General features: G+C 60.1%; 6 protein-coding genes across 6 annotated transcripts; 2 read left to right on the top strand and 4 right to left on the bottom strand.

The window, feature by feature from the left end:
• The first annotated feature begins 274 nt into the window (after positions 1-274).
• B0H64DRAFT_2949 (uncharacterized protein) lies at positions 275-2147 on the top strand. The gene is made up of 3 exons (XM_062800069.1): positions 275-1085; positions 1138-1425; positions 1488-2147. The coding sequence occupies exons 1-3, from the start codon at positions 397-399 to the stop codon at positions 2017-2019; spliced, it is 1509 nt and encodes a 502-aa protein (XP_062663448.1). The 5' UTR covers positions 275-396; the 3' UTR covers positions 2020-2147.
• Positions 2148-2274: 127 nt separating this feature from the next.
• On the bottom strand, positions 2275-4467 carry B0H64DRAFT_313459 (P-loop containing nucleoside triphosphate hydrolase protein; the record flags this gene model as incomplete). Its single annotated transcript, XM_062800164.1, has 2 exons — positions 2275-2922; positions 3103-4467. 2 exons carry the CDS (start codon positions 4465-4467, stop codon positions 2275-2277), a joined length of 2013 nt encoding a protein of 670 aa, XP_062663447.1.
• Positions 4468-4671: 204 nt separating this feature from the next.
• B0H64DRAFT_379472 (tRNA synthetases class I-domain-containing protein) lies at positions 4672-7787 on the bottom strand. The gene is made up of 3 exons (XM_062802676.1): positions 7710-7787; positions 7454-7656; positions 4672-7388 (listed from the first exon to the last, which is right to left on the bottom strand). The coding sequence occupies exons 1-3, from the start codon at positions 7757-7759 to the stop codon at positions 4774-4776; spliced, it is 2868 nt and encodes a 955-aa protein (XP_062663446.1). The 5' UTR covers positions 7760-7787; the 3' UTR covers positions 4672-4773.
• A 184-nt stretch (positions 7788-7971) lies between these two features.
• Positions 7972-9714, bottom strand: B0H64DRAFT_379471 (outer mitochondrial membrane transport complex protein-domain-containing protein). The gene is made up of 2 exons (XM_062802675.1): positions 9343-9714; positions 7972-9274 (listed from the first exon to the last, which is right to left on the bottom strand). Exons 1-2 carry the CDS (start codon positions 9488-9490, stop codon positions 8190-8192), a joined length of 1233 nt encoding a protein of 410 aa, XP_062663445.1. The 5' UTR covers positions 9491-9714; the 3' UTR covers positions 7972-8189.
• Positions 9715-14752: 5038 nt separating this feature from the next.
• On the top strand, positions 14753-15830 carry B0H64DRAFT_2870 (uncharacterized protein). The gene has a single exon (XM_062800037.1). The coding sequence runs from the start codon at positions 15000-15002 to the stop codon at positions 15789-15791; it is 792 nt and encodes a 263-aa protein (XP_062663444.1). The 5' UTR covers positions 14753-14999; the 3' UTR covers positions 15792-15830.
• A 3088-nt stretch (positions 15831-18918) lies between these two features.
• Positions 18919-19972, bottom strand: B0H64DRAFT_369245 (uncharacterized protein; the record flags this gene model as incomplete). Its single annotated transcript, XM_062802013.1, has 2 exons — positions 18919-19649; positions 19735-19972. 2 exons carry the CDS (start codon positions 19970-19972, stop codon positions 18919-18921), a joined length of 969 nt encoding a protein of 322 aa, XP_062663443.1.
• Between the last annotated feature and the right edge of the window lie 98 nt (positions 19973-20070).

Here is a 20070-nt window from a genome sequence, read left to right as displayed (position 1 = left end):
GGGGCGGTCACTCGCTGCATTCAACCATCAAATCAGCACCATCCGAGCACCCCAAGCTCTCTCCTTTGGGACTGGGCAATAACTCCCGCGTGAGAGCGTATTCGACTACGGGCATTCAACGCGCCGTGTTGTATACGGAATCGGTCAATTGAAAGGCCATCCACATAATCTGGTTAGTTGGATCAAAGCACCTTCCCGCGACCGGTTGGCTGCATTACCGACGACAAACACGTTCCCAGCCCGCCTTTGATGAGTGGGATCTGACTGTGGCTTAGACTTGTCAAGAAAGAGCAGACCGGAACTGCGATACTACATATTTTGCTGAGGGGATTGTGTTCCCTTTCCCCCACCGCACTTCCCAGCTAAACGACACATCGCCACATAATTACAGCAAACATGTGTTTCGGTAGCAAGAATGACGCCGGCGAGGCCGAGGCACCTCGACCCGCCCAGACCCAGCAACTGCATGGCGGCCAGAAGAGGGCGAGTCTGCCTCCCCAGTACCTCCAGCAGCAGCAGCAGCAGCAACAACCGCAGTTTCAGCAGGCGCCGAGTCACGAGTATGCTCCTCCTGCCGGCCCCCCTCCATCCCAAAGACCTCCGGGGATCTCGGGGGTTGACGACTTTGCTCCGCCGCCGGGCCCGCCTCCAGGCCCGAGGCCAGGGGACGACTTTGCTGCCCCTCCGGGTCCTCCGCCGGGTCCAAGACCCGCGATGCCTGGCGATGATTTCGCTCCCCCTCCTGGACCTCCCCTGTCACAGAGACCTCCGGTTGATGACTTTGCTCCACCACCTGGACCTCCCCTGGTTACTTCCACCAGACCCGGGGACGACTTCGCTCCTCCTCCGGGACCACCCCCTTTCCGTGGGCAAACAGGCGGTGACGACTTTGCCCCCCCTCCCGGACCACCTCCCGGCCACGGAGCCCCGGCTGGGCAGGACTTTGCCCCTCCCCCCGGCCCTCCCCCGTCTCACAACATGAGCTATATGGCACCACCGCCTGGCCCACCGCCGGGTCACAACGACATGAGTTACATGGCGCCACCACCCGGCCCGCCGCCAGCTGACAAGCCGAAGCATGACTGGTAAGCATCTCTCTCCTCTTCGCCTCTACTGTCCACTACTAACAATCCCCAGGGAGGCCGTCGTGCCGGATACATCGCTCTTCCCGCCGCCGCCCAGCTTCTTCTCCGGCTTTGACCGCTCCCCCGCCAACAACGCCACCGAAGCCGAGGCCGAGGCCGGCGAGCAATGGTGTGCCCAGCACCCGCTGACCGCGCCCATCAGCCTGGATGGCCCGGCCGTCAACGCGCTCAACACGCACAACCCGCGCATGATGCAACCCGACCTGTACCGTGGCATCCTCGCCTGTGTCGCGCCGGGTGTCTGGCAGGGGAGCACCGACTCGAGCGCAGCCGACTCCACGTAAGCACCTCCACACCTTACCCCCCTTATCATCAACCATCAACTAACAAACCCACACACAGCATCATCGCCTACCCTCCCCTCTACACCGTCACGCTGCACTCCCCACTCGCACCCACCAACCCCACCCGCAGCAAGACCATCTACTACGAAGTGCAACTCACGCACGCCAACCCGTCCCGGGAGATCCAAGTGGCCATGGGCTTCACGGCGCTGCCGTACCCCTCCTTCCGCATGCCCGGCTGGCACCGCGGCTCGCTGGCCGTGCACGGCGACGACGGCCACAAGTTTATCAACGACCGCTGGGGCGGCAAGGCCTTCACCGCGCCCTTTGCCCGCGGCGACCGCCTCGGCGTGGGCATGACCTTCCGCGACGTCGGTGGCCGGATCGACACCGAGGTCTTCTTCACGCGTGGTGGGCAGGAGGTCGGGCGCTGGAACCTGCACGAGGAGACGGATGCCGAGGAGGACTTGCCCGTTACGGGGCTCGAGGGGTATCATGACCTCAGCTGTGCCGTGGGGACGTGCGGGCAGACCGGGTTTGAGGTGCTGTTTGATCCGGCGAGGTGGATGTATCGGCCGGCGGGGTATTGATAGACTCGCCGGGGGAGGTTTGCCACTAGGGACTGTATGTGATATCTGGGGTTGATTTGGGGTGGGCGAGGTTCTTCCTTCCTTTCAAAGAGAGCGATTGCTTGGCCTTGGGCCTGTGACTGTCGTAGCGTCTTGTAGTGTTTTGTAGTGCTTTGTAATACACCTATCTCATAGACACCGTAACATCCACCCTCTCCACCTCCTACTCTCCCTGTTCCGAATACACGCGCGGGTATCAAGCAATCCATCAATCAATCAATCCTCCAACCCTCCCCACTCACCCTCGGGCACCGCACCGGCCGACTCCTCCGGCCCCTCCTCCCGCCGCTGCCTCTTCCGCCGTTTACTCGCCTCAACCGCCTGCGCGCGATTATGCTCCCTCCGCCGCTCCCACGAGCTCTTCGTCGTGATCGTCGCCTTACCACCCGTGCGCCGCGACTCGACGCCACGCACCTTCAGCTTGCGCTTATCCTCCTTGGCGACCTTGGGCAGCGCATCCAGCAGCCACTTCTGCACGGCCGCACCCTCAGCACCGGCCTTCCCAGCCTGCTTCTCGCTCGCGGCGATGACGTTGGCGACGCTCTTGACGAAGGGGATGTCGTCCTTGGTGTAGAAGGTGACGGCGACGCCGCCCTCGCGGCCCGCGCGCCCCGTGCGGCCTGCGCGGTGCACGTAGGCGGCCGCCGAGGTGGGCACGTCGTAGTTGACGACCCCGTTGACGCCGGCGAAGTCGACGCCGCGCGCGAGCACGTCGGTGGTTACGAGCACCCACACCTCGCCCGCGCGGAACCGCGCCATGATCTTGGACCGGGCTGAGTCGGCCATGGAGGAGTGGAGTACGGCTACTCGTGCTGAGCCGCCCGCTTCGAGGGGGATGTCGTACTTGAGCTCGTCGTGGAGTGACTGCGCCCGCTCGATTGTCTGCGTGAAGACGAGGAATGGTGGTCGGAGCGGCGGGCCTGAGTCGGGTGACGAGACTGGGTGCAGGAGCTGGCGCAGGGCGAGGAGCTTGCCCGGCTCGGTGGCGGTGTAGGTGAGTTTGTGGGTGACGTTGGGGACGGCCGTGTCTTTGAGGCCGACGACGAGCCGGATGAGCGGGCGCGGTGGGCTGTCGGTCTTCTTGGCGCGCTTGGAGAGGTGCTTGGTGACGAGGGCCTCGACGTTGGAGGCCATAGTGGCGGACCAGCAGGTCAGGCTGACGTTGGGGTGGGTGCAGGCGCGCCAGATAGCCATGGTTTGTTTGCGGAAGAGAGGGTCGAGCAGGACGTCGGCCTCGTCCAGAATGAGGGACCTGACTGAGGGTAGGATTCTGCGGGCACCGGATTTCCCAGACAGAAAATTGAGCAAGATCTTGGGCGTCGTCACGAGGATATCGACCCTTGCCAGAGGCTTGGCTTCTTTGCTGGTTTTGCCCTCCTCTCCTTCTGACTCTTCCTCGCTCTCCTCATCGCTCTCCTGCTCACCCCCACTGCCTTCCTCCTCATCCTTGCTCTTCTCGTCCTCTACCTCCTCCGTAGCTAGCCTTAGCGCCCGCTTCATCAGCACCACCCTCACGCCGGTCCCAATAGCCAACTTCCGCCCCTCATTCACAATCTGGCTCGCCAGCTCCCTCGTCGGTGCAACAACAACCGCTTCCAGCACGTGCTGGTCGTTCTCCCTCCCCTCCTCCGCACGCCGCCTTAGCACGCCGTCGATAGCCGGAATGAGAAATGTAATGGTCTTGCCGCTACCCGTGGGGGCAACAGCGAGGAAGTCCGCCCCGTTGTCGATGTTGGGAATATCCGCGCCCCCAGACTTCTTCAGCGCCGTGGCTGGCCGCAGTAGCAGGGGCAGACTGGCCATCTGAACCTCGGTCGGCACACGGAACCCCTGCGCGGCAATATTCGCTGCCAGCTGCTGGGACACGTCGTATGTATGCCGGAGCTCGCCAAACGAGGCAAGTGGTTGCGGGAAGATCTGCTTCTTGTGCTCGTCCTTCTTGTCCTTCTCGCCCTTGCTCTCGGGCTCCTTCTTTTTTTTCTTGCTGCTCTTCTTCTTTGACGCTGGCTCTTCCTCCTCCAGATTCACCTCAGCTTGGGGTTGGCTTGATAGAATCATGAATTTGAGACGGTGCGAGCGCAGGATCTGACGACACTCGTCCTCGTCTAGGAGCTTGATCTTGCGCTTCTTGGGTGTCTCCTCGACGTCGGTCGGTGCAGCTTCCGGGGCGGGCTTTTTCGGGGCGAAGTAATCGACATCGCTGAGCTCTTCCTCGTCTTCATCCGGCTCGTCATCCTGGGCACCCCGTCTTCTTTTCCTCTTCTTGCCGCGGGAGCTGATGGGGTCGTGAAAGAGCTGCGGGCGGGGAAGGGCGCCGGCCGATGGGAGCTGGGTCGTGGCACCCGCGGTTTGGGCTTTGTTTTTTGGGTTGGGCTTGATGCCGCGAGATAGTACTTTGAGAATGTCCATGGCGGAGCAATTGGAGTACCACGCGCAATTGAACGTTTGCGTCTTCTTGGATCAATCTGAAGATAAATTTTGGGCGCCGCGAACTCGATAAGAAAAGTTCTGCCCCACAACAGCTGGGATTCTTATCGGTGGGTCTGGTATTGCGGTGGTAATAACCGTATCCTGTAACATACCCCTTCCCCTTTGATGACCACGGCTGAGCATGAGAAACTGGGATATTCCCGATTGTGATGATGATACAGGATATAGTCTTCATTGCAACCGTCTAGTGCATCTATATGCCTCTATGTTTCACATATAATACACCTACTCTACAGCCTCGCCCACAACGTCCTCACATCTCCCGCACAGCTCATCCTCCTTGGGCGCAACATACCTCCAGCACCGCGGGCACTTGGCCTGCTTGGGCGGGAGCACCCACGCCTTGCACTTTTCCCCGCCCAGCTCAAACTCCTCACAGTACTTCCACTGCGCATCCTCTGGGACCGACCCATTAAGCTCGACGGACGACACCACAAACATGGCCTCCAACTCCTCTTGGAACCTCTCGAGGGTCTGCAGTGCCTTCCCCTCGGGCACCTCCAGCACCACATCACACTGCAGCGACGAGCCGAGTACCTTATCGCCCCTAGCCGGCTCCGCCGCCGCCTTGATCGCGGCGTGCGTCCGCATCAGCACCGGCACGGCCTCCCTCAGCTCCGCCTCGGCAAGGGTAAGCCGACTCTCCTCCACGAGCGGCGCATCATAGAGCTGACGCAGCGGATGCACGACCGATTCGTCCTCCCTTAGCCACTGCGGGCGGTGGGCCCAGGCCTCCTCGACCAGGACGGGGGTGACGGGGGCGAGCATGCGCAGGAGGCCGAGGAAGAGGGGCTCGAGGACGCCGCCGCCGTCGGCGCAGTAGAGGCGGTCCTTGAGGGCCTCGAGGTAGAAGGCCGACAGGTCGTTGGTGATCCAGCGGTTGAGGGCGCCGACGGCCTTGTTGAACTCGTGCGCGTCGTAGTGCCGGCCCGCCTCGGCCATGACGTCGCGCAGCTGGAGGAGCGCGATCTGGTCGACGGCCGTGAGCGGCGCGGTGCGTGCCGAACGGTGCATCGACCCTGTGAGCATCTTGATGGTGGTGCGGTACTTGAGCAGCGCTTGGTGCACTGACTGGAGCACGGTCTCGCCGAGGACGATGTCGCGCGTGTAATCGCTGCCGGCGACCCAGAGCCGGAGGGCGTCGGGCCCGAGAGCTTCCTTGATGGGAGGTGAATTGGGTTTTTGCTTTTTGAATTTGAGGGGCGGGACGAGCGAGCCGTTCATGACCTCGTCGGCCGAGATAGTGTTGCCAAGCGATTTGGACATCTTTTTTCCCTTCTTGTCAAGGGTAAAGCCGTGTGTAATGAGGGTCTTGAAGGGCGACAGGCCGAGTGTATTGGTCGTAGACTTTGCGCTGTGGTCGGCCGTGGCAGCCACGCGAGTGAGCAGGCTTGACTGGAACCAGCCGCGGTGCTGGTCAGAGCCCTCGAGATACAAGTCAGCTTGCTTGTCCATCATCGTCCAACTGGTGCCGCTGTCGAACCAAACATCCATGGTATCTCGCCCACGCGAGTACTCCCCTTTTCCCCGAAGCGACTCGGGAATCCATGCCGGGTCGTCTGGGGCATCCGTCCACCAGGCATCTGTCCCCCGCTCCTGAATGACTGAGATTATGTGGTCGATAACTTCGTCGCTCATCACGGCGTCACCATTCAGCTCGTACAATGCGGGTATTGGCACGCCCCAGGCACGTTGTCTCGAGATGCACCATTCGCTGCGGCCTTTGATGAACGCCTCGAGCCTGTTCTTTCCGTTCTCGGGCACAAACTGCACTTGGTCGATTGCTCCCAGCGCATCTTCCTTGATGGTATCGACGTCAGCAAACCACTGGGCTGTGGCCCTGATGATGATAGGCTTCTTGGTGCGCCAGTCGTAGGGGTACTTGTGCTGGTAGTCGTGGACATCCATGACATCGTCTCCAAGGATCTCGATTACAGCCTCATTGCCACCGCCGTGGACCGAGATGCCCCTCAGACGATCAGGCTCAGGAGGATAGGCCTCCTCGGTGAACAAACCGCCATCGTCCACCGGCGCAGAGACCGTGACCCCGAGAGAGCGGCAGGCCAAGTAGTCGTCGAACCCGTGGCCTGGCGCGCAATGAACAAGACCACTTCCCGAACCGTCCGTTACGAACGAGCCGTGCATGAATGGCTGAGCCTCGGCCGACTCCCCACGAAGTCGGTTGATGTACCGCAATTGCGTTAGCTGGCTGCCGCTGAACGTGCCAAGGAACTCGGGGGTTTCCTCCCCTAACAGCTTCGCGACTCGCTCCAAGCAGTTCTCCGCCACCAAATACGCGTCTGCACCGGCCCTCACGACATGGTACTGCAACTCCTCATTAATCGCGATCGCCTGATTCGCAGGCAGCGTCCACGGCGTCGTCGTCCATATCACCGCATACAAGTTCCCCGAAATGTCTTCCAACCCCGGCATCTCGTGATAACCACTGACCACCCGAAAGCGCACGAACGCCGCCGTTGACACGTGAGCGTCATTGTACTCCAGCTCGGCCTCGGCGAGGGCGGTGCCGGACGACGGCGACCAGTAGACGGGCTTGTACTTGCGGTACACCAGGCCGCGGCGGGCCATCTGGCGGAACAGGCGCAGCTGGCGGATCTCGTAGGCCATGTCCATGGTGGTCCAGTGGGCGTCCCAGTCGCCCATGACGGCGTAGGTGCGGAAGCTCTTCATCTGGCTGGCGACCGTCTTGGTGGCGAGCTTGCGCGCGGCCTTGCGGATGGCCCCCGCCGACATGCGGTCGTCCGCCTTGGGGCCGACCGCCTGGAGCTCGATCGGGAGGCCGTGGCAGTCCCAGCCGGGTATGTACGAGACGCGGCGGCCTGGTGTGTGCATTCGTTAGTAGATGTGGGGAGGGAGGGGTTCCTGAGATGAGGCGGCTGCATACCTTGCTGGACCTTAAAGCGTAGGATCATGTCCTTGAGGATTTTGTTTAGGGCATGCCCGGCGTGCAATTTGCCATTGGCGTAGGGCGGCCCATCGTGCAAAACAAATTCATCTTCGGCAGGGCGATTGGCCGCCTGCCACTTGTAGAGATCATCGGCGCATTGTTGGATGTACTCCTCCCGGTTCTGCTGGAGAGGACGTGGTCTACGACGCGTGAGCGAAAGAATATTGTAACCGAGCGGGAACAAGTAACATACGGAAATGTCGACTTGGGCAGCCGTAGCGTCGATGCCCAGCTCTTCGACATGGTCTCTGTCACGTCATAGCGGGGAGTGACTGGTCGTGAGAAGGGAGTCGGAGAAACTCGAAATAAATTTCGGGCTCGGCGTTCGGTGGACCCAAGCTCCCGACGTCGCTGCGGCTTGGCCCGGGTCGGCAGGGGTCCACAGGCCCGGCCAAGGTGCACCACCGGGAATCACTCCGGATCACAAAGCTTAAAAATTCCAGATACTTCAAACGTGGGGATTTAATGGATCAAATCAGCCTCTTAATCTTAAAGCCGTTATCAAGAGGATAGCTTCGACTCAGTCATAACTGCATAAAAGCTGGACTACCCGGGCCGAGATACCACGCGAAATGCAACCGGTAAATGCAAGGACATACATGTACATCATGAGGGGAATATGTTTAGCCCAGCCTGTCATCACTCCAAACGCCAGACCTAACCTTTTGTCCGCCTAATCGATTCCGTAAAGTGCCCCTGAAAACATAGCGCCAGCCGCTCCAAAGCTGCTTAATGACACCACCGGTTTTCTCCAGACCTGCACGGCCTCACCAAACGGCGGCAGGCCGCGGTAGAAGAAGGCACCGGCACCCATAGCCGTCAGCCCCAGCCCGGCCCCGAGAAACAGCAGCAGGTCCCCGCTTGACCCGACCTTGGCACCCCTACTCGCCAACACCTCCCTCTTCTTCCTCGCCGTCCACCACTGGCTCCAATACTCCCCAACCAACGGCACCTCTCCCAACACCCCCCTCACAAACCTCATCCCCACCGCCACCGCCGACACATCCTGCCCCTCCTCCACCCACGGCAGCATCCTCCCCTCAGGGAACACCTCCCCCCGAAACCCCCTCACAAACTCACACAACCCGCCATACCTCCCCTCCATAACCTCCCTCAACCACGGCCTCGGCACCTCCGGCACAAGCATCAACACCAAGTACCCAAACGCAAGACACCTCACCGCCAGCCCCTGCCCCTCCCACTCCACCTCCCCCAACACATCCAACACCCCCGCGGCAACCCCCTCCAACCGAATCCTCATCTTCTGCTCTGCACTCAGCGCCGCCCCCACCCCCTTCTTCTCTTGCAGCCCCTCCGGCACAGTAACCCAACCCTCCGCGGCCAGGCGGTCCCTCTCGGCGCGCTCGCGCGCCCGCACCGAGTCGGTGTCGAGCGCCGACAGGCCCAGGGGGGCCGCGCGGCGGGCGTGGGCGGCGCGCAAAGCGGGGGGTTCCGTCCAGGGCAGCGGGAGCGGGAGGAGCGCGCTGTAGGCCGGCCGGGTCGTGGTGCTGTAGTTGGCGGAGGAGACGTAGAGGGATAGGGAGAGGAGGGGCGCGGCGTGGGCGGTTAGGAAGGCCGTGTAGGCGGTGCTGTCGGCTGTTTGTGTGGTGGTGGTGGTAGTGGTGGGGGGGTGGGGGGTTGTTGGTTGTTTTTGTTTTTGGGGGGGTGAGGGGGGGTGGGCGAGGAGGTGGGTTGTGATGGAGGAGAAGCCGCTTGTCCAGGTAGAGCTGGAGGGGTTGTAAAGGGCGGGGAGGTGCTCTGACGTGGGGTGCGTGGTTAGCGGGAGGTGAGCACGAGTGGGTCTGGGCTGGGTTCGGGGTACGCACGGGTTGGAACCGCCGAGGGGCTGCTCTGGATGAGCTGGTAGTCGGCCGGACTAACGGTTTGGGCGAGGTATGCGATGGCGGCGATACACTCGGCGTCGATGGACGGCAGGCCGAATGCCGGGCCCCAGACATGGAGCTGGAGGACCATGGCGAACTATGACAACTGACGTAGGTAACTGGGGTAAATTGCAAGTGCCGTGCGTGGGTGACAACCTACGCCGGAGCAGAATCTCCTACTTGTAATATCAAGCTTGGCCTAGATTGGGGCGGGATCGAGTCGATGCACTGATACAACTGGTCGTGTTTCTTGCGGGTTCACGTCTTCACGTGGCGATAAGCGTCGAGAAAAAAACCGATAACCTTCACCCAAGCCAGAATCCGACTCGGGAAATTTTCCAGAACGCCGCTGCTAGCGGGGAATGCCAAATTGAGCTCAGTGGGCCCTTCTCCAGTTCCGTCCCGCAGCCGCGAGTTTCCCCCCACGAACGTTACTCCACCGTCCTGAGATTCGGCACGACAAAATTCTAATTTCGAGTTCTTTCGCATGTGGAGCGATCTCGTCTCGATGTCTGAGTCGCATGAACCCCAAAGTCCTGCGTCATTCAACCCCTATCTTACCCACTGTTCACCGCGAGCCGTTTCAGACCCGCAAATTGTGTTCGCGACAGGAGATGGCAAGTGACGTTGCGCAGGTCTCGGAGCGGAGATGTGGGAGAGAGGTGGGAGAGGCGCTTGTTGACAGCAACAAACACCTCAATTCCCAAAGGAGCAATCGTTCCTTGCAGCCCCCTGTCTCGCCCGCTTGGCACCGCTGCTCCCGTGGCTCGCCGTGCCGTCTCAAACACGCCGCCGCTCGATCTCGATAGCGAGGGAAGCGAGCGGATGGTGCGGCAGTCTCCTGCGCATCGCTTGCGACCAAGCCCAACACTGTCGCTTTTCGACCGGACTGGGCGGCGAGAGCAACAGCCCGGTCGCCCGAAGCTCGCTGCCTGCCGTGCTCCCCTCACTGGCTGCCTCGATTGAACGGCGGGCAACACCGGATTTCTGTTTCACCCAGGTGGACCGCGATCACCAAATCCCCGAGCCCGTCATTACAGACATTGAACATCGCACAATCAAGACAGGAGAGGCGCTGATCTCCCGCGCTCGATCTGTTGCGCTGGCCAAGGGGCCACGCCCGGCTGTGCCGTCTGGGTGCTGGCCTCTCGGCTGTCTTTGCCGTGTATGTATGTAGGTACAGTAGGGGTCTCAGTCAGTCATTTCCGCCTCAGACACAGGAGCCCGAATGCCATGATGTAACCGCTGTATGCCGAGAGCGCGCCGGCAGCGTCGCAGCACCGGCGGGACCTGGTTGCAATTGCGACAACCCACCCCCGCCCACAGAGGGAAAAAGCAGGGTGTCGTGCAGCATATGATCTGAGATGAGCGTTAACGAATGGTTTCATCCACCAGCACAATCCAACATGGACATGGTCACACGGTCGCATTTCGAGAGAGTGAAGCAGCAGTTTTTGAAATCATCAGTTATCGTGTTGGTATTATTGCCTAATGCCAGGTATGTAATCTGGTGCAAAGGAGAGCCCAACGTGCCCTCATCCGAAATCCCCGTCCCCTTCGTCCGCCGCCCCTCACTCGTCGCCCTCATAACTCTGCCCCCCGCGGGGTATCGGCGACGTGGTATCATATGACGCCGGTAGCCCAAAAATGCTCGTAGTGATACAGTGAACCAATCCCTTTCTAATTCCCAGATGTGCCGAAATGTCGTAACACTTGATATCGATGTCGTCGCCCCAAACAAGATAGGAAAAAAGCCAGAGAAAAACAAAAAGACCGTTGATTAAATGTCCGTATTCCCAGGTGGTGGTACAAGGGGGTTGAATGCGCCCATGTGCGTTGCGCCGATAAGGTTGAAGGTGAAGGCGGTGAAAGCCGAGGACTCCCTGAGCCGGCTCTCGGGATGCATCCGCAAGGAGATGGTGTGATGTCGACGGCTGGCCCGCGATGATGCAGCCAGGTGGAGGGGAAGGTGGTGGCGGCGCCAGCCACCTCAGCCGAGATGTGTGTGCAACACAGCATGCTGCGTGGTTGAGAGGCGGAGGGCTGCTTGCCGGGTCGGCCAATCAGAGGCTAAAAGCCATGCGTGGAGGGTATGGGCGGGTGAATGGCCGGAGTTGAGGCTGGTCGAGAGGGGCTGTTGCTGCATCCCGAAATATGCGGCTTAGAGGCATGCAAAGGTACGATGGCGTGCAGCTCAGGAATGCTGCGTCCGAAACCAATGCAGATACCAATGCAGATGACAGCAGAGTGGGAGCGTTGTGTAGCAAGCCCCGCGTGCGCGACCATGGAGACATCAGAACGTGCGGCTCGCGGCGATCTCCCAGAAAGAGATGCGCGAAGCCTGGTAACCGAGTGATGAAACATGCGACATGGCGAATCCCGAAGGGGGTCGCACTGGTTGGTGACCCTTTCCTTAACCCCTCTTGGGAAGAGGAGGCAGAGGCCTGCTCGGCGGCGGGCCGGGGCAGGGAGGGAGTTGAGACGGTCTCTGAGAGGGCATCATGGTGAAGGTTGACTGGTTGTTGATTGAGGAAGCCAGCTTGACGGTTGGTGGGTGTTATGAGGCGAGGCCGTTGATGTTGGTCGTTGGTTGGTTGTTGTTGTTGGTGCTTACAGGTCAGAGCCGAGAAGCAGTTGTGATTAGGTAGATAGTCGTTAAGAGAAAGCTAGGTTCTCGTGTAGTGTTGTTCTGAAGAGCGATGTTGTTCGACTGTCGATGGGTTCAGAGGTGTGGACGAGGTAAGGGTGAGAGGGCAGAGGCTGCTTTTATGTATGTCGCCATGCCCGACAACTTCTCAAATTACTCTTCCAAGCCAAGCAGAGAAAGGAGCAAGTTCACTGACAGGGCTGCCAGGACTTGTGGGGCGCCAGGTACCGCAGGTTCCTGAAGGCCGAAGTCCTCGGTACGGAAAACGGAGCGCATGGTACTTTGGGAGCCAGGGACGTCCCCACCCGATGCTGCCCGAAGATTCCGCCAAGCCCGAGTCGTGCAGCCGTGCCTGAAAAGTACCTCGACTCGCCGCGGAACCCCAAGTTGCGGTGACGCAGCCATTGCTTGGCGAGAGCCGGGTTCTCGATGACCACCACAAAGAAATGAAACGCTGCATCAGAGCCGGGATAGCTCCCTGTCGTTAATACCGCCTGGCCCCGGTCGGGAGACACGACAGGACGGACAGGTACAGTACTTCGTTCATGCCACATGTGCGCGCCTCCACGCCGACTTGACGCCTTGAATTTTAACGAAAGAGCGGTCGACAAGACTCCATCGCGGAAGCAAAACGGCCGCCCGGTTGCCTGGTCGCCGCCTGGTCGACTCATCATGATCCGCCGCCGGACCGCCGGCAAACCGAGGGGCTTCCATTCATCTCATGTCAGTGAGCCAGGCGGCCGGCGGCCGAATGGGTTGGGCATCTCCGCAGGCAGCATACAAACCCGCATTCGGCAGGTCTTGCATCGTCAGACTGGGCACACTGGCCTGGCGGCGCAAACGGAAGCGCCCGTCATGCGGAGTTCGGGGGTTGCAGCGAGCAGCTGGACCGTCCGTTGCGTCCGAAATGAGCGCCTCACAGCTGAGCTGAGGGCGATCGTGGACAATGCAAATCGAGGTAGCAATTGGCCTGTGGAGACCTCCGTCCAAACGGACTCGGGTTGGGAAGCCTTGTGTGCGCCCGCGAACCCCACAGGCAATTTCAACAACTTTGACAAATTTCTCAACGGTGAGAGACTTGTGCGAGCAAAATTTACACTTGGGGCTTCCAGGGGTGGATCATCGCAGGGCTTTCGGCAATGTTGACAGCAATGCATCAGGGGCCGCCAATTCCAAAGATTTTCATCAGGGGTACTGACAATTTCCGGCGATACTGGCGGTCTGTGAAGGTTAGCATGGAGATGTTTCCAAGAGTTCCATTTGCGATTTGAGTTTTCCCGGGGAAACTGCGCTCTCGCTGTTTCAGAAACAATGGCCACTGCGCCGAGACAGCGTTGAATCGGGGAGGGGATGGAGGCACCCATCTGGCGAAGCGGCCGACACAGGTCCGTTTGTGGTCAGCCGGCCACTTCTGCGGCCTTTCACAAAAACAACCTCGCAACCCCCTGCCTTCGGCCCTCGTATCCTCCGTCCGGGGAGGACGCAAAACTGCCACGTCTGTGAGCGTGGCTTGGAACATCACGCAGCAAATGCGACACCCAATTTTGGGGCACCCCGAACGACAGATCAACGACCAGGAGCGTCCGTCGCAAGACAGCCTGGTCGCAATCGCATCATCCCTTTGTTCGTTCCTGAGCCTTTCCTGGGGAAGCCAATCACGGCGTGGTTGAGGCGCCGCAGCTCCACATGCATTCTTTCTTTTTTCGTCAATTGTCCTCCATGATCTGGGGTACGCCAAGACTGCGTTTCCAGGGCTGTGGTCGGAACCAGACACGCCAGAATGGAAATGCCTCCTTTTTCGTTTTCTCCTTGTTCACCCGGCCACGCCGACCGTCCCGGCTCGCGCAGCCGCGCGCAACTTACCCTCCAGTTGTCTCATGTCTCACGCTGCTCCGAACAGTGGCATACAGCCGCTTCGGCTCCAGAAGATGCAGCATCTCCAGTTTTTTCGTTTGTTTATTACTCAACATCAACAGGCAGCGACTGCGGAGCGACGTGCAGCGCAAACCGCTGCGCTGTTTGATGGTCGCCTCCAAGGCCGCAACAACTCCGGGCAAGGTGGTGTGAAGGCTGGCTTGGCCCAGGAACAGGCTCGGGAAGCGCGGCCGTGATTGGACACCAAGGTGTGCACCCGCGAACAGACCTTGGTACCTGACCTGGGCCCCACGCATCGGGCACGCAGGGCTATCCTTTTCCCCGCACTTTTTCGGTCATCCGACGGGATCTGTGACGAAGGAAATGCCATCCTCCCTTCCCTTCGCATCCGCTTAGGGGGGGCAGGGTTGACAAGACATGCCGGCGAGTGACCAACACAACGTGGGTTTCAATGTTGCCTTACCGCAGCTGCAGTAGCGCCCAGGGCGCCTGGCATGTTTTCCAGCCCAGCAGCTTCCCTCTTTTGGAAACCCGCGATGTGAACCCCGCTCGCTGCCCACGTTTCCGGAGCGTTGCCCGACCATGACTCACATATGTACGCAGGACGCACGCCGATGTGCTGGCATTCCCAGCTGCCGGGGTCGGATGTGGGCAACGGTGATCAGGCAGGATGGGTGGGAGGTGTAAGCAGGGTGAGTTTTGAACCCCGGAGGATTTGGCAGGTGTGAGTCCCTTCCGAGCTAGTGAGCGAGCCAAGGAAACGTCAGGTAACAAAGAACACTTACTGTGAGATTAACTTCACAGTCAGCGGCCGCAACGGAGACGCTCGCAGCGTCCGCATGATACGCCCTCAACTTGATACCCTCAAGGTCCAGCGTCTCGCTCCAGCCTCGGGATATCCCGTAGACGCCCAGGCGCCGGCGGCAGCGCCAGCGGCAGCGCAGTGATTAACGGCAAAAGCCAGCCGCCGTACCATCAGCGCTTAACGTGATACTGCCGCGCTTCTACACCGACGGCGCTGTGATAATGCTACAACGACATACTATCTCGACTGCAACCGCGAAGCGGCTGTTCAAACATGTCGTCTCAAGCCGAAACGCCGTATTTTTGGCAGCACTTACACAACATGTTTCCCGCTCGCACGCCAGCGGCGGAGGCGGGTGCTGAAGGTGGCACAGCCAAAGCCGCATGTCGAGGTTGCAGCAGACAGAGCCGACAACCGACCGTCGCACGGGGTGACAACACGAAAAGGCGCAGCCCACGCAACATAATTACCCGCTGTATAGGCAAGGTATGCGCGCGCAGCGTGCGTGAGTGTGTGAGTGCGAGCGATATCAGGTGCGTCAGCAAACGAAAAAAAAATAATGCGCAGTCGGTATGGCCCCGAAGTCAGACGCCAAATGGTGTGCTCGACCAGGCCGGCCGGACGATAACGAACGACGTCGTGCTCGGTGGGACGAATCTCACTCAGCAACTCTGTGCGCGGGCGGAATTCGGGGATTATTGCGCTGACTCGCGATCGCATATCGGGGATAGAGCTCACCGAGGTCAGCTCGTCCATCGCCGGCCCCCAAAACGGACTCAGGCACGCACGCAAACGGTCGCGAACGAGTGTCGCCAACACCAGAACGGAGCAACGACCGTGCGGACGAGACCCGGCAGCTTGGAACCAATGTCGTCCGTCGGACCCGCCCAAGCCGCAACCGTCGTTCGTCATCGCCAACTCGACACGCAAAGCCCTGGCCTGCATGGAAGAGGCAGGTATCAGATGCTGTTCACCACGAGGGAAAAAAATTCTCTCTTCCCGCTCTGGGGCAATTCTCCTGGGATGCTCCCCGTCCAACGGTTTGAAATCATCTCGCATTCCTGAGCGGTGAAGGTCGTTTGTTAATCTATCCCGGAGGGCCAAGGATCATTTGCCCGGCAGAGGTGGTGTAAGAGAAAGCGGTCATCTGACACGGACCACCCAGCCAAAGGGAGGATGTGTCCCATCCCACCCACCCTGTGTCCCTGTCTCGGCCTTGGCTTGGGGGTCGCACCCAGCATTCCCGTCCGGCGTGGCCGCCGCGCAATGTGGTTGGCCCCTCGGTGTAGCAGGCATCCCCCCGGCTTTTCCAACCTTCCAGAAGGTCAGAAGCCTGTTCCACGATGGGGTTTGCTCATCTGCCATCGCCCATCACTCACCGCCGGTTCTTCGCTCCGATTTCCAGAGGACCCCTTTTCTTGGCTCCGGGATGCCGGGGTATGAGAGACACAGTCAGTGCATGAAGCATGTCACAGAGTGAAATGTTTGTTGAGACCGTTTGTGCCGAGCAAGAATATCTCCGAGCCGCCAAGTGGAATGGAGGCGGTGTCCTTTTCCACGTGTCAGCCCAACCAAACATTTCCTGATTCCGAATGTGACAGGTCGCATCCATGCCCAACGGAGCTGAGAAGGGTGTCCGTGATTCCTTTTCCGGCTCGCAGATGATTTGATGACCGCGCTGCCGGGCTCAGGCAGGGACGCCCATCTGCAAGATTGCCAGCCTTACGGCTTCTTTGGGGCACCCAAACTTCATGACACCCAATCCTGTGCAGCCTGGCGTATCCGGTTGCGTCAGTCGCTCCTGCAGTCAGCGGGCACAGCTCGGCGGTGCAGGACGGGAAGTCTGGAGATCCCCACCACCAATGCTTATCGCTCGTGTCCACTCTGCTGGCCCGAGAAGAACGAAAGAAAACGGATCTCTGTCGTCATCCCAAATCTTAGTTGCTTCATCCGAACCGAACATCGAAGAAAACGTGGATTGGGGGTCTCTGTCCGGCAATTCGGTTCTCAGGGTCCGCCGGAGGTCCACCTCGGACACCGTGCTTCCTTGGAAAACTCGTGAAAAAAAAAACGACACAACCGCAAATGAGATGAGGGTGGATCATCTCTCGGCATGCTCACGAGGGCAAACACCGAAGACCGCGGAAAAGAAGGAAGAAAATTTGCTACGTTAGCTGCCGTTACCCGTACGCCGTCGACCATTCTCCAGGCGTTCAGCTCAGGGTCCTGCCCATCGTCCGGGGGTCTGCCTTGTCGAACGAACAGACCATGCCGCATCCTCACCAATGGCGGGCTGAGAAAGGACGATTAAAAATCCTGAAACCAGGGGGAAAAAGCCGAGGTCCCCACGCACAGCTGACTGGCCGTGCTGGCCTGCGTGGCTACATCCCTGCGCTTCCACGTGGGAAATGGCGGATGGCGCAGGTTGCACCAGAGTTGCCCCTGGCCGATCGCGCGCGCGCACACATGCACAAAAGAACCCCAGCCCCGGTTCGGATGAACTGGTTGATTGATGAGAGGCCAGCTTGGCTGTCGCAAACGGCAAACCCCGATGAGGAAAAAAAGGGGCAAAGGGGTCTGGAATCATGCACCACCTCCTAAGTGGCGTTTGCGGCTCAAATTGTCGCGTCGGAAGAGCAGCCGTCGCGCCCGCCCGCCCAGCCGCAGCGGCGGCGTCGGAATGGGGGCGGGCGCCACTCAGGGACAAAGAAATTGTAGGTTTCGGCCGCCGTGTTGTGGTGGTGCTTTGGTGCTGGAAGAGGCTGGAAGGCTGGAAAACGATGGCGCTGCCGCGACCACGGAAAACGGGACCAACCTGGGCCCTGGATGCGCCCTCGTTCCGCTATTTCGGGCAAAGGCAGGGACGGGCTGCTGCATTTCCTGCGGCCCACTGCCACCCTGAAAGTCATGGCGACGCACGGACGGAGCAATCGGTTGCGAGTCGACGTTTGACCCTTTGCCCGAGCCATCGCGGCGTCGTATCTTGGCTTGTCGATAGCCTCCTGTGGTGGGAGCCAAAAAGGGAACCCCGAGCCGCTACCGAAACACCATCGTTACCCTCCCAATTCAGCCGAAGGCGGTGTTTCGAGAGAATTGCAATTGCCCTGGTAGCGTGGGGGCTCAAGTTTGGGGGTTTGGGGGTTTGGAGCCGCCGTCCCGTGTTGAATCCGCAGGCCGAGAGGCCGGAGAGAAGGATAGACATACTGTACTTGGCACGGACGAACTTGCAACCCCGGTACATTAACAGACGCCTTGCCTGTGTTATTCGGATGATCGCTGCATGCTATTCTTGGCCATCCGGAAATGGGCTCCCTATGCGCCCAAATGATGGGGTTTTGTCTGGAGGTTTGCTCAATCAGTCACCCAAGAAGTCTGGGCGGGCGGCCGCGTGGCAGCATGGTCTGATGCACGGCCGTGGCGTCCGATATATCGAATGAGGTGTGCATCGACCGGCAACCGAGGGAGGGCTTATCGCAGCCCAGCTGACGCCAACGGAACTCTCGAGCCGCCCGTCGATGAGGCCATTCGACAATCGGGACGGTTCGGAGAGAGGAACGGGAGTACCTGGCGGTAGCGTCCTCTTGCTCGGCCGTTTTGGAGTCGCGTTCCCGGCCCAACATCTTTCCGGCGCTGTGGCTGAACGCTCTTGGCCTCTTGCGCCCAAGATCGCCGTTTACGTCGTATGGATGTACTGTACTTGGGACGTGTAAGACGCACTTTGCCATTTGAGGTTGGTATGAGAGCTCGCCCCAGGACAGCTTGGGCAGGATCCGGAGCCCCGCGATCCATCAGCACAAACCCCAGCTTAGCTCCTCCGTCCCAAGCCGGATTGCTAAGACAAAGCATCAACGCTTTCAAATCGCCGATTTGACAAATCCCCGATCATGATAATCGCGAGTTTCACCTGCCTCTGGCGCGATAGCGATTGGCGGGAGCGGGGCTGAGTCTGGCCAACTCCAGGTTGAGAAACGGTGATCGCAACATGTCTATCTCCTACGAGGCATCTGCAAGCGAGGAAGTGAAACAAGTTTGCGGGGTATCTTCAGCTCATCAGCAGCCCAAGCTGGCGAAAAAAGCGATGTTTCCTTGTTCAATGACATCAAGCGGCAAGGACAAGCCAACCGGCGGCGCGATCGCAATCGTCGGGCCATCTCCCGCCCCCGCGCCGACCGACCGGCAATTGGGTGCCGCCTCATAGCGCATCTACTTCCCCGGCCGCCTCAGGGAGCTGGGTAGATGCGATCCAGTTCTCCATCATGGCCTGGCCACCAGGCCGGCCGGTCTGGTCTTTTGTCCGAGCTGGGACAGCTGAACCACCACCTTTGTCCGCGCCATCGCCGCGCCGCTTGACCACAAGGCACAGCACCCGCCCGTAGATGGCGAAGCCCTCGTACGAGATATCCATGGCCATCTTCTTTTTGTCGTCCCGCTCTGCCGTGTCACCCACGGCGGCCGCCTTCTCCTTGCGGCGCTTGGGTGGCCGCTGGCCAGTCGCGGCATCGCTCTCGTCGCTCTCTTCATCGCCCACAAACAGCTCATCGGCCGATGAGCCTGAATCATCGATCACCTCCACGTCGCTCCCATCCTCGGAGCCTCTTTCCGGTTCCTGCCCCTGTTCACGGGGGCGTCGTCGTTTTGGCCTCCTATTGGTGGGTTCCGAGTCTGCAGCTGTTTCATCTGCCGTGGGAATGTCGGCCAAGTTGACGGCGTCTTGGTCGTCGTCCTCCTCGCGGATCGTCGGTACGTCATCTCCCTGCGGGAACTGGCCCTCGACGTCGATGGGCTCCTCGTGGGATGCGCCCATCAGCTTGGACGAGTTGGAGGTGAGCCTTGTCTGGATCTTGTCACGGAACAGCTTCCTCTTGTGTAGCAGCGAGTGCCGCGTGTCGGTCTCGGTCAGGAAGATCGACACCTCGAAGCCATCTGGGGTTGCTCAGCATATGTTATTGCCCGGGGAATGGTGACTCGACAGCGGTGTGTCAGCCAAAATGCGTAGCGCCGTACCCACCTTCGACGACCACGTCCTTGATGCTCCGTTTCTTGCTTTTCTTCTTGCTTCGCTCGCGCTCCTGCTCCTCGCGTAGTTTCGGTAAGACCAGCGGCCGCACGCTCTCAATGACCTTGGGGAGGATGGGATCCCGCGGATTGAGCAGCCAAGACTGCGCCAGTGCGGGGTTGTCGAGGTAGATGCGGCATTCGAGAACCGAGTACTTGGTGATCCTGAGGTAGCGGCGTATCGGTGCCATGACGTTGACGAGCTCTATGACGAGAATTGTAAGCAAGGAGAGAAGGCCGCTTTGATCGCGATGTGAGACGTGATGATGCCGTGTGGTGGGGCTCCCTA

Source organism: Chaetomium fimeti (genome assembly GCF_033439085.1).
Source record: "Chaetomium fimeti strain CBS 168.71 chromosome Unknown B0H64scaffold_1, whole genome shotgun sequence".
Classification (NCBI taxonomy): Eukaryota; Fungi; Ascomycota; class Sordariomycetes; order Sordariales; family Chaetomiaceae; genus Chaetomium; species Chaetomium fimeti.
Note: the sequence above shows the minus strand (reverse complement) of the source record. Positions and strands in the feature narration are given on the sequence as shown.

What these genes read in the sequence shown, in the direction of transcription:
- B0H64DRAFT_2949 (XM_062800069.1), top strand. Translation starts at nt 397, where the DNA reads ATGTGTTTCGGTAGCAAGAATGACGCCGGCGAGGCCGAGGCACCTCGA. An exon ending in GACAAGCCGAAGCATGACTG is followed by an intron (nt 1,086 to 1,137) that starts GTAAGCATCTCT and finishes AACAATCCCCAG; the next exon opens with GGAGGCCGTCGTGCCGGATA. An exon ending in TCGAGCGCAGCCGACTCCAC is followed by an intron (nt 1,426 to 1,487) that starts GTAAGCACCTCC and finishes ACCCACACACAG; the next exon opens with CATCATCGCCTACCCTCCCC.
- B0H64DRAFT_379472 (XM_062802676.1), bottom strand. Translation starts at nt 7,759, where the DNA reads ATGTCGAAGAGCTGGGCATCGACGCTACGGCTGCCCAAGTCGACATTT. An exon ending in CTGCCCAAGTCGACATTTCC is followed by an intron (nt 7,657 to 7,709) that starts GTATGTTACTTG and finishes CACGCGTCGTAG; the next exon opens with ACCACGTCCTCTCCAGCAGA. An exon ending in ACGCTTTAAGGTCCAGCAAG is followed by an intron (nt 7,389 to 7,453) that starts GTATGCAGCCGC and finishes TGCACACACCAG; the next exon opens with GCCGCCGCGTCTCGTACATA.
- B0H64DRAFT_379471 (XM_062802675.1), bottom strand. Translation starts at nt 9,490, where the DNA reads ATGGTCCTCCAGCTCCATGTCTGGGGCCCGGCATTCGGCCTGCCGTCC. An exon ending in CCCCTCGGCGGTTCCAACCC is followed by an intron (nt 9,275 to 9,342) that starts GTGCGTACCCCG and finishes ACCCCACGTCAG; the next exon opens with AGCACCTCCCCGCCCTTTAC.
- B0H64DRAFT_2870 (XM_062800037.1), top strand. Translation starts at nt 15,000, where the DNA reads ATGTCGTCTCAAGCCGAAACGCCGTATTTTTGGCAGCACTTACACAAC.